A 12,126-nucleotide genomic window follows, 5' to 3' on the forward strand; every position below is an offset into this window, starting at 1 on the left:
ACGAGGGGGAAAGAAAAATAATTGAAAAAAACGTATATTTTTGCAAGGAACAAACTTGCGCTACACATTGCAAAACGCGTGCCACTATTAATACGCATACGAGATATCGTTGCCGTGGATGCAACGGAACAGAGTAGATTTTTGGTTCGGGTACTTTGGTGTTTGGTAAAGTCGCTATCCTTCGAGAACGATGGATCCTCCAGGTTCGCGTGCCAGAGATGCCCCATGATTTCTCCGTGCAAATTTTCCGCTATTTTTTCACTTTTCGGTAGTCGCGATGCGAGATACGGCAACCGGTGTGAAGCTCTGCCGAGCCACTCGATTCGCCGGTCGCCGCGGCGAACGCTTACCGCGATCATAAAATGTATTTTTTACGTACAAAAGTATAAAAAGACAGAGATATCGCAGAGAGCTACCACCGAATCGAGACAAAAGTCGCGACAGAGGGAGAGAATGGAACAGAGCGGACGACGAGGAGACGGGAGAGGGAGAGGAGAGAAGCGAACAGAAGAGAAAGACAACGATAAGGACAAGGACGAGGATAAAGAGAGAAACGTCTCGTTCGGTGGAAAAGTAGTTCCTTCGGAGGAAACGATCGGCGGTCGATTTACTCTTGATCGCAAGTCTCAAAGTCGTCGGCGCACTCCTCGGCTTCGAAATCTTCCTCGGCGGTGGCTTCTTGGTACTGTTGATACTCCGAGACCAAATCGTTCATGTTCGACTCAGCCTCGGTGAACTCCATCTCGTCCATGCCTTCGCCGGTGTACCAGTGCAGGAAGGCTTTTCTACGGAACATCGCTGTGAATTGCTCGGAGATTCGCTTGAACAGCTCCTGAATGGCGGTGGTGTTCCCGATGAAGGTCGAGGACATTTTCAGACCCTTGGGCGGAATGTCGCAAACGGCGGTCTTCACGTTGTTCGGGATCCATTCGACGAAGTAAGAGCTATTTTTGTTCTGCACGCTGAGCATTTGCTCGTCCACCTCCTTCATCGACATTCTGCCGCGAAACACGGCGGCCACCGTCAAGTATCGGCCGTGTCTGGGATCGCAGGCGGCCATCATGTTCTTCGCGTCGAACATCTGCTGCGTGAGCTCCGGCACCGACAGGGCGGAATACTGTTGCATGGATCTAGAGGTTAACGGAGCAAAGCCAGGCATGAAAAAGTGCAGACGTGGAAACGGAACCATGTTGACCGCGAGCTTTCGCAAATCGGCGTTCAGCTGTCCGGGAAACCTGAGGCAAGTCGTCACGCCCGACATGGTCAACGAGACCAGATGATTCAAATCGCCGTAGCTAGGATTCGAGACCTTCAAGGTGCGGAAGCAGATGTCGTAGAGCGCCTCGTTATCGATACAGTAGGTCTCGTCGGTATTCTCGACCAGTTGATGAACCGACAGGGTAGCGTTGTACGGCTCCACCACCGTGTCCGACACTTTCGGCGACGGCATCACCGAGTACGTGTTCATGATTCGATCCGGGTATTCCTCGCGAATCTTGGAGATGAGCAGCGTCCCCATACCGGATCCGGTGCCGCCACCGAGAGAGTGAGTCAGCTGAAAGCCCTGCAGGCAGTCGCAATTCTCGCACTCTTTCCTGACCACGTCCAACACCGAGTCGACCAATTCAGCACCCTCGGTGTAGTGTCCCTTTGCCCAGTTGTTGCCCGCTCCGGACTGACCGAACACGAAATTGTCCGGCCGGAACAGCTTCCCGTACGCTCCTGATCGAACGGCGTCCATTGTTCCTGGCTCCAGGTCCAGGAGAATGGCCCTCGGCACGTACTTTCCTCCATTTGTCGAGGTCGCCACTGCAACAATACGTGATAACACGGTGGATAAAAGAACGCTTCCGTTTCGGTTTCGGTTTCGATCCATAAATGGAAGAATGAGCCGGACACGCGCTCCTGCCTTCCGAAACCAATGCGCCGCGTGTATCGTCCTTCATACTAAACAGCTTCGAAACGTCGATTGTCATTCCACCGAAAGCAACGTCGCGGCTAACTCGTACTTTAAATGGTCGACGGAAACGCGCAGTGCGACGTTTTCGAATCGTACGCTACTTAATTATACGCTATTTTCCACGGTTGGATCGAGCATGGGTTCGTCCGATCTTTCACGTCCAGGACGTCGAAAGCCAAGGGTGGCGAACGGACAAAGCGGCTATTTTCGTCGCAGAACGCGCGTTCGCCTTTGTCGTTCGTTTTTTCCTACGTTCCACCATGTCGCAGCAACCGCGTTTCTATTTTAGAGCGCGCGAAATTCGCGAACCCCGATCGAGCGCTTTCTTCTGCTCGACCGCGGCCTTCCGAGAACGAGTTTCGCGCTTCGTGTTTCAAAGGGTTCGTCGCCTCTCTCTCTCTCTCTCTCTCTCTCTGTCTCTCTCTCTCTCTCTCAACGAGCAAGAGAAAAAAAAGGAAAGATAAGAGAAAATTTGTCTTACCAGAAGCTTCGTTATAGTAGACGGAAATTCGCTCCAATTGCAAATCGCTGTCTCCGTGATAGATGCCCGATTGGTCGATGCCATGTTCCTCGGAGATTACTTCCCAGAACTATAACGTAAGTAACGACGCGTGTAAGAGAAATTTGTCGGCAAATGTCGGAAATTCTAACGCTAGTCGCTCGTTTGTCTCGTCACCATCCTTTACCCTCTATTCGTCTCTGTTTCTCTTCTCTTTTACGGTACACTGAACGTAACAACAGAGCGAAAGCTACTTCGCGCAGGATAGATAACGAGAGAAGCGCACGGCTCGTCTAAAAACGAATATACAGGAAATTAATGGCGACTCTGCTGCCAACTCGGAGTAAACTCATCGAGCATAGCTTCCCTTGCTCTACGTTCTCCATTTGTCGCGCCCTCGCTATTTTCTCTCGCTTCTATTAATAGCATCTATACATCGTGATTCTCTGGACGGCGCGGCGGCAGCGACAACGATAAAGATAGGTACGATCCGTTTCGTTCGCGTTTTCGTTTCGCGCGACTCAACTGCGCTATGTTAAAGTCGCGCAACGCTTAATTATCGGTACGGTATGCCGGCAATTAGGATCGCGCTTGTTACGCTCCGCCTTTCTTTCCGATCGCCCGAACCAGTCTTTTTTGTTCTAGATGCGATTTACAGTTGACCGATCAGCCGGTCGTTTTCCACATGGCGGAGTTTCGTGGTCGTCCCGAACATCGAGGGCGGAACATGATTTTAACTCGTTCGTAAAGAGACAAAGAAAATGAAAAGGGCGCATCATCTATGGGTTCCGCTGCTTCGTACATTTACGTATCGCGGATACTTTTCCAAAGGAGAATTCCACCTATTCCCTTGAATTTCTCAATTAGGCGACGACAGAGGACGAACGATGTCCGGGGGACGGTCGAAACGCTTGCGCCCGGTTCTCGAGCGTCAGCGAAGCGAATGGCCCTTTGTCGCGAACAGATTGGAGTAGGAGACACTTCAAATTCCATCTCATTGCTCACCGTCGTCGTGTCGCGTTGTTGCCACCGCCGACGCCTTATCTTTAATTCGATTAAGAGCTCGGCCCGAGTGTACGGAGAATAAGAAGAGAGAGAGAGAGAGGAAGACGGATAAAGAGAAAAGAGGAGGTGGAGGAGGAGGAGCAGGAGGGAACATGTTCGTTTAGTATCGACTCGTAAAAAGAAAAGTTGCGAGAAGGACGGAAGAATTGGTCGATTGCAGAGAAATTCCGAAGGAAACAAAGGAACGAGTATATCGTAGATCGGTGTACGTACATCCGGCGAACTAGCGAACTAGTGATACAGGGTGATCTTCTCGTTAAGATTCTTAAAAAGAGAAGCCGCAGATCGGTCATTCTCCCGACGTCGAAGGTATCGCTCGTATCGTATACGCGTGATTCGCTTGCAATCTTATTTTCAGTTCTAACATATGCGCACGGGCCAACGACCACTTATCCTTCTGGAGTCTCCAGCGAGAGAATCACCTTGTAGTAAAGTGGACCTACCTTTGCACCGATCTGGTTTCCGCATTGTCCAGCCTGCAGATGCACGATTTCCCTCATTTCGAAACTGGCCTTTCTCCGCGTTCCCTTTGCGAACCGAGAAGATAGGTGCGCCGGCTAAGCGTACGGCTCCGCTGATTGATATCCTTGGAATATCGAGAAGGGTCGAAGCGAGAGAGAATAGACTCACAGCGAAGAAACGTCGTCGGTATGTGGCGTGCGTTGCAAGAGAACGTGTGCAGCGAACCGAGTACGGACGAGTGTCGCGCAGGAGTGCACCAGTGGAGTGGAGCCTGCGGAACGAAACTGACGAGGAAACGTGCTCGTGTCGGTGTCCTGAGGTCGACTCTCCACTCGGTTACGCGATGCGCCTCTAGCCTGGCAGCACGGACCACACGGAGGGGGAGAAGATTCTCCAACCGGCGTGGTACGTCGCATGAGTCGACCAGCCGACGCGACGTGCCGACCGACAGCCTCCACAGGACGATAACTCGTCGGCTCGATCGCGTTCGACTCCCGGCTACTAACCCTCCGATCCCCCAAACATTTTCTCTTCTCTTTCTCTTCCAACGTTTCGTTCGTCTTTCCACGTTTTCGAGCCACGCGATCCGATCGACCTCCGATCGATGCTTTCGCGAGCCTAGACGGGGCTTCGTGCAACGATGGTTCGTTTGCACGCTCGAAAAAAAGTACCGTCCACTGGGGAGCCGAGAACAGCAGGATATCCGGTTCGATGGACTCAAAGCGCATCCAGCGGAAATGTAACTCGATCGCGAGAATGTCTTTCGCCACTATGCGCTATATTTTGCGGAAATTGTTCGATAACCTTCGTTCGAATTTACGTGGGCTCACCGCCCGAATTTCATGCGTTCTTTCTATATCGTTTAAACAAAAAGAGGAAGTGAAAAAAAAACGAGAAAAAGAAGGAAAGCAACCGGCAAGAGCTAAATGAGACTGGGAGTGCATTCGTCTCGTGAGTCACTCTTAAAACGTGGTGCGCCACTCGTCATTCTTCGTTGTTATTCCCGTTGAAAGGGACACGATAGTCGCGTTGCTTCGTCTCCAGCTGCGCTTACTATCGTTGCACGATCCCCTGCCGCTGTAAAATCCCTTTTTCTATTATTGTAACTCGCTCCCTGTGTTCTTCACCCCCGACTCGTGCCATCGACCTTGTTCCTCTTTATGTTCCACTGTATGTCCGTTCCTCGCCAATTTTAGTTATTTTCCAGTATCGTTTGAAGCGTGCCGATTTTTAATAGCACAAATCGATATGTATCGATTCGAGAGGCAGTAAAGGTTATCCCTATCTTCTTCTGTTCCGCCATCCTGTCCCTGTCCTACGCACGCGTAACGGACGTTTCATAACTACGACCAACTGTATCTTCGATCGAATAATATCTAGATACGATAAATCAGAGCAGGGTACGTCGCTGAAATCGAGGATAGAATGGAACACGAGTTGCGGTAATTGGTAACCACCGTCTCGAGTTTGGTCGAATTCACGAAGCGAGACATCGCGCTACGCCGCTTCGTATAGCCGGACGATGAGTCATACCTTCTATTCCGTGAGGTCGTTGTCTGCCGCCTTACAATTAGTCCAAGAAAATTTACCTCCACATACGGACGATACGCGTTCTTCCGTCGCTTTTCCAGCGATTTCAGCGTCGCTGTCAACGTCTTTATCAAAAATTATAACGCGACGATCGATTTCTGAACCCTCGCGTCGTATCGATCAGTTATGTTTTAAAAAATCATGAAACAGAAAGATTTGAAAATCTCACGATTTTGAGATCGCGAGTCAAATTTCGCCACGATGTTTATGTCGATGAGCAGTACGGAGGTGGTGGACCGCCGAGAGATACGGTGTTCCGATTCCATTTACTTAACTGTGTTAATCCGTTAGTCGGCTAGCGAGACTCTTAAATGCACGTTAAATTTATCCTATCCCCTACGTGTAAATTAGAAACTTTACATTCGAAGTATGATTCCAGAAAATTTCGAATCTTCCAATTTTTCTATCTCCTGTTCGCGATTAATTATTTCCTGTTTAAAAAAGCTAGAAAATTGTGCAGAGAAACATGATCATTTGTAAAGATTCGGAAGTATTTAATATCGCGAAGACATCAAAGTGTATACGTCTTTCTATCGAGTTTCCTGTAATCAATTACTTGTAGTCTACGATATAATTCCTCTAAAATTTATACACGACAAATTGCTAATTAGGATATACTGTTTGAGTAAATATATACGAACATTTCCTTTGTGGTTGACGTCGATTTCCTTTTTGTGGTTAATAGGTACCGCATCCGTAAATAAAAATATCGGGATAGAGGTCGTTCCAATCGTTTGACGATTATGACAATCGTTTCGTTTCAACAGATGGCGACACCATCTGATATTTTCACTAATACCGTTAATGACGACCTACGATTTCTACGTTATACCGCAAGTACTTAAGTACGTACGTACTTGCAGATGTTGCATAGAATATCTAAAGATCATTTCTCCAATGATCTGAAAATAATGTATATCGAAGCAAATTTCTACCTTGTTCCGATTTCAATTTCAACACGGTACGCATAAAATTGTGTAGCTTTCTCCCTTCTTTTAGGCGAAACCAACTGATTTCGAAGTTAACTTAAGTACTTCGTCGAGTTAACTGGATATTAATTACGATACCTCTCTTAGTACTTCTTTAATTAATGATCTACTTTATTCAGATCTTTGTCATAGTATAAAAGTTAATAGATGAAGAGCACAAATATAAATAAACATATGCCTACAATGTAATTTTATAAATACAAAGGATGAATCGTCGAACACGATAAAAATAGTACGAAAATAATAAGGGATTCTTATAAAAACGTACACTTATATGATAATAATTTATTCAAAGATGATGCTGGCCGCAACAGCGGTTATACACTGAATACAAAGACGCGCCTCGCAAACTACATAATCCAAATAAATGGTATAGAAAAAAAGACGATAAAAAAGGATTTTTATGATCGAATTATTCAAAGAATGCGAGGAGTATGTGTATGTGTAGTGGTGGTACTGATGAAAAAAGCGCGCCTGAACAGACTGTAAAAAGGAAATAAAAAAAAGGAGTCGGAATAGGGAAAAAAGAAAGAGAAATGAACGCAGAGTTAAGAAGCAGTACGAGAGCGAAAAGGACAAGGATGGGGGGATGAATGGTAGATAGAGTAGAGTAAAGTAGGGAGTACGTGTTTAATTTTCGTCGACTTCCGCTTCCTGTTCCTCGTCGAATTCCGCATCCTCGTCCGCGGTGGCTTCTTGGTATTGCTGATACTCCGAAACCAGATCGTTCATGTTCGACTCGGCTTCGGTGAATTCCATCTCGTCCATACCCTCGCCGGTGTACCAATGAAGGAAAGCTTTTCTCCTGAACATAGCGGTGAATTGTTCGGAGATTCTCTTGAACAGCTCCTGGATAGCCGTCGAGTTGCCGATAAAGGTGGCGGACATCTTCAAGCCGCGAGGTGGGATGTCGCAGACGGCTGTCTTCACGTTGTTCGGGATCCATTCGACGAAGTAGGAGCTGTTCTTGTTTTGAATGTTGAGCATTTGCTCGTCGACTTCCTTCATCGACATTCTGCCACGGAAAATTGCTGCTACTGTGAGATATCTTCCATGCCTGGGATCGCATGCCGCCATCATGTTCTTTGCATCGAACATCTGTTGAGTGAGTTCGGGTACAGAGAGAGCTCTGTATTGTTGGCTGCCACGGGAGGTGAGTGGTGCGAATCCTGGCATGAAGAAATGGAGACGGGGGAACGGTACCATATTTACGGCGAGTTTCCTCAGATCAGCGTTCAACTGACCAGGGAACCTTAGGCAAGTGGTGACACCGGACATCGTGAGGGAGACGAGATGATTCAAATCACCGTAGGTGGGCGTAGATAATTTCAGAGTGCGGAAGCAAATATCGTAAAGGGCCTCGTTGTCGATACAGTAAGTTTCATCCGTGTTCTCTACCAGTTGATGTACAGAAAGTGTTGCGTTGTACGGTTCTACGACGGTATCTGATACCTTGGGAGACGGTACGACCGAGTATGTGTTCATGATTCTATCGGGGTATTCTTCGCGAATTTTCGAAATGAGCAGCGTTCCCATGCCGGATCCGGTACCACCGCCCAAAGAGTGAGTCAGTTGGAAACCTTGCAAGCAATCGCAGCTTTCGGCTTCTTTTCTGACTACATCGAGGACCGAGTCTACCAGCTCGGCGCCCTCGGTGTAATGGCCTTTCGCCCAGTTGTTACCAGCTCCGGACTGCCCAAATACGAAGTTGTCTGGTCTGAATATTTGTCCGAAAGGTCCCGAGCGAACGGAATCCATCGTGCCTGGCTCCAAATCAACGAGGATGGCACGTGGTACGTATTTACCACCGGACGCTTCATTGTAGTATACGTTGATTCTCTCCAACTGAAGGTCGGAGTCACCGTGGTAAGTACCGGTTGGGTCGATACCATGCTCGTCGCTGATAATTTCCCAAAACTGTAACAAACGATAATTCGTATTTGTTAAAAATCAGTTACACGATTTAACGATTCTTCGCGTTTTAAATGCTAGACACGAGAGAACGCGTGCGCGTATACTCGAGAAAGAAATCGTACTTGGTGCTAGTCGATGCTTTCTCCTCACGATTACCCCTGCATCCGTTTCAGTCTTCCGTATTATCGACCGAGAAGAACGGTTCAACGACCTCGCCGGCAAATAGCTCGCGTGTAATTAATCGTAATACAAGCGGTCATTAAGGCGCAGCCAGGATGGAAGTTTCTTCTTTTCGTTTTTTTTTTCTTCTCTTCTTCGTACCTATACTACATGTACACACGCGTGCATTTTTCTTTCTATTCCAATGCTGCTAACGAATCATTGGAACCGGCCTCACCAGTGAAGATTAATTAATTTATATACGCGCATTTTACTCGAATCTAGAGAGATGATCATTGGTCTATAACCGTTGGCAATTAATTGCTTCTAAACGTGGACGAATGCGAAATATGGATAGCATGCAACGAACAAATGCAAGGCGCAATCGTGCGCCTTCTCTACTAGTTAACACACGACTGCTGTGCACGCAACCTCTCCTAACCGTAGTTCAAAGACCTTGCAGCAGCAGTATATTTCTGGAAATCGATGCATTCTCGAAATACCAACCAATGATGTGGACAAATATTCTATTGTGAAATGTCGAAGATAGAAGTTATATCACCGGATACGGAATAGAAGGTATTATCCAATAATCGACATAGCGCATAGAATAACAGATAATATGTACGAATATATATGTATAGCATGTAACGCACAAGTTCATGATATACGAAATTATTAGAAAATTATATCGTTGATACGATATGTCGTAGAACGTTATCATAGGTCGGTAATGTTTCTACGTTAAATTGGCGTCACCTTCAAACTGCTTATATCTTACATCCCCTCTCGCTTCTTTCTAGTTATTCCAATTTACGATCATGCAATAATTCCTGGTTAAATATTTTGAAATAACACTAATGTTAATGCAAGCATCCGCCGATTGGTATCGCTGTAATGTTAACTATAATACATCTACGAAAACTATAATGTCCCACGTAGATTTATTTAACCAACGTAATCATATATGATCGTCATTAATAGGAAGTGAACACTGTCCACGCATAATCTTACTATCTCCCACTACCGGCGACATATTATACACGCGATATATGTACAATGTCGTAGTAAGATGAGTCACCAATGTCATCGCTATATATAGAAATGATGACTGCAATACCAATCTTGTCTAATTATCATAAGGCGGTACACTCGATTTATGTATGCACTCTGGCTTCTCCCTTGCTCCCTTCCGAGATCTATTCATTTCATTTTGTACATATACATACATATGTATTTCGGAAGTCGAGATATTTATCATGACGTTGTACATACATGTAACACGTCGAGCCATAATCAACTGAATTACGACAGTTCTTATATATTTAGTATGTTCATAAAGATTAAAGGGGAACAAAAATAACCTAGCGTCATAAATTATGATAAAAAAAATAGTTGTGCAATCGGTAAAGTGATACCATCGTTGATTTATATAGAATATAGAATATAATATATCTAAATGTTTTAATTTATTTAATAATTATCTTTCCCCATATTTTTGGAAGATCTGAACAAAGTAAAATTTTTTCGCATGTGCGCCATAGGGACGATCGATTATTATTATTGGTCGAACGTTGATTTTTTAATGTACGAACGATGTTGCACAAAATGGCGGCCAAAGAATATATAGTCTGAGAGAGGATCGATATACCTGGGTTACTACCAGACACCAGTCTGTTGTTGCCAACATAAAATAATTTAAAACCGCGCGAGGTAACGCAAAAGAAAATGGCGAAAGGATAGCTTCTTTCTGTATTTGGAAACGTTTCACCGTACTACGTAATACACGATGTCCTTGGATTACCAAGATCCCTAAATGGGTAATTGTAACTGTTGCACAATTGTTGAGTGGTTGGTAAATCACGCTACAGAGATCATAATCCGCATAAAACATTTACAAGAAAACATTTTCGTTAAAAAATCGATATTACGGATATAATATTACGGATCGAAGTGGGTAATTTAGGGAACGGACGTTGACCCAATGAAACAACCTTGAAAACTATGAGAGCGTAAACTACAACTGCATTACTTGCTACGTGTCCGCTTTTTTCACAAGTAAATTGTTATAATAGTTATATCGTATATATATGTATCCATATTACATAACGTAATCTCAGTATGTAAATTCGTTTTACGTTACGATTTTTCAACTCGGATTTTTAATTAATTTTTAATTAATAAACAATTTTATCATTGCTATTCGCATCCTGCAGCAAGTTATTTGCAGCACAGATAGGATTTGATTTTATAAAAAATAATATAAAATATTTTGTAGTATAAACGAGATAACTATGACGTTCGAAAGCGTGAAAATGAATTTTGTATGGAACTTGTAAAAAACGGAAAGATGTGAACGAAGAATTTACATACTGATATGTTGTGTATGTGCCTGCTGTGCATGTATGCATGTATGTATGCGTGCGCGCTAGAGAGAATGTCGATGAGAGAAAGAGATAGAGCGAGAAGGAGAGGAGAGGAGAACGATTGCGCGCGCAACCGCGGATTCGATTCCGTTGCCGCATCAACCGGTGTATCCCGGCGCCGGAGATAGACCACGCCCATGCTCAAAGGGCTAAGTAAAACATTTATGTACAAATTTTTTAATGGATACCGGTTTTCAGCATTTTCTCTTGAAAAGTGCATTGACATTTACGATAAATGAGAGAGGCAGAGACAGAATAGTTAAGGAATATATATTTGAAACACTTGACGACAGTGCTTCGTTAGAAAAGAGACGGGCTGACGGGAAAAAAACCGTTAAGTATACCAGCCGGCCGGCGAAGTTCTGTCGCCATGACAGGTCTTCGACCGAGCGAGGTTGCCGTTTTTTCGCATGCCAGCGGTACACGTACACGTAGCTCGAGTGTAACACGGTCTTTCGTCGAAATAGGTCTCGTTAAGATTTTATGAATTTTAAGTCATTTCCTGTTTTAGATTCTTCAAGCAACACACACACACACACGCACGCAAGAAAAACGTTCGAAAGATATCTATGCGCGAGTCAAGCGAGTCGCATTTTTTTTTCACTACATTCGACTTTTTCATTTCTCTACGTTCCGACTATAGTAATAGTTACAATTATACGATATGCAGAAAATATATAAAACATATACGAAAGACACGATTCTACTAGCACCAATTACAACGCGACGCGACGCTACGAACAAAGAAGCGTTCTCCTTTTCCACGCGGCCACGGGTTCAATTATTTCGAATATTTTTCAATTCGAAACACTCACCTTTGCGCCAATTTGGTTACCACACTGGCCAGCTTGAATGTGGACGATTTCCCTCATGTTGCTCGGTAGCTTTTTGGTCTTTTTCGAAGCTTACTGCGATAATCGAACTAACGACGAGATACACGCTAACTCGTCACGAGAGCCCAGAAACGAATATGCCCAGGCAGCGGCGTCCGTTACAGATTTTCAAGCTTCGGCAGGATTGCGGGGAGTGACGTGGGGAGGCTCAAGCAACGTTTCTGATTGG

The 12,126-nt window shown here is 45.1% G+C and overlaps 2 protein-coding genes across 3 annotated transcripts; both read right to left on the reverse strand.

Moving 5' to 3' along the window:
• Positions 1–18: 18 nt before the first annotated feature.
• On the reverse strand, positions 19–4,403 carry LOC117158109 (tubulin beta-3 chain). Of its 2 annotated transcripts, XM_033336693.2 has the most exons (3): positions 3,968–4,394; positions 2,442–2,550; positions 19–1,809 (listed from the first exon to the last, which is right to left on the reverse strand). In XM_033336693.2, exons 1-3 carry the CDS (start codon positions 4,022–4,024, stop codon positions 608–610), a joined length of 1,368 nt encoding a protein of 455 aa, XP_033192584.1. In that variant the 5' UTR covers positions 4,025–4,394; the 3' UTR covers positions 19–607. The 2 variants fall into 2 exon arrangements, with proteins under 2 accessions (XP_033192584.1, XP_033192592.1); XM_033336701.2 differs by lacking the exon at positions 2,442–2,550 and having other exon boundaries at positions 3,968–4,403.
• Positions 4,404–6,835: 2,432 nt separating this feature from the next.
• LOC117156542 (tubulin beta-1 chain) lies at positions 6,836–12,050 on the reverse strand. The gene is made up of 2 exons (XM_033333652.2): positions 11,880–12,050; positions 6,836–8,482 (listed from the first exon to the last, which is right to left on the reverse strand). The coding sequence occupies exons 1-2, from the start codon at positions 11,934–11,936 to the stop codon at positions 7,196–7,198; spliced, it is 1,344 nt and encodes a 447-aa protein (XP_033189543.1). The 5' UTR covers positions 11,937–12,050; the 3' UTR covers positions 6,836–7,195.
• Positions 12,051–12,126: the final 76 nt, after the last annotated feature.

Source organism: Bombus vancouverensis, chromosome 8 (genome assembly GCF_051014615.1).
Source record: "Bombus vancouverensis nearcticus chromosome 8, iyBomVanc1_principal, whole genome shotgun sequence".
Classification (NCBI taxonomy): Eukaryota; Metazoa; Arthropoda; class Insecta; order Hymenoptera; family Apidae; genus Bombus; species Bombus vancouverensis.

Excerpts from the sequence above, each read along its gene's own strand:
- LOC117158109 (XM_033336693.2), bottom strand. The coding sequence starts at position 4,024 with ATGAGGGAAATCGTGCATCTGCAGGCTGGACAATGCGGAAACCAGATC. Across the intron at positions 2,551-3,967 it reads GAAACCAGATCGGTGCAAAG|TTCTGGGAAGTAATCTCCGA; the intron begins GTAGGTCCACTT and ends CTTACGTTATAG. Across the intron at positions 1,810-2,441 it reads CTACTATAACGAAGCTTCTG|TGGCGACCTCGACAAATGGA; the intron begins GTAAGACAAATT and ends GTATTGTTGCAG.
- LOC117156542 (XM_033333652.2), bottom strand. The coding sequence starts at position 11,936 with ATGAGGGAAATCGTCCACATTCAAGCTGGCCAGTGTGGTAACCAAATT. Across the intron at positions 8,483-11,879 it reads GTAACCAAATTGGCGCAAAG|TTTTGGGAAATTATCAGCGA; the intron begins GTGAGTGTTTCG and ends CGTTTGTTACAG.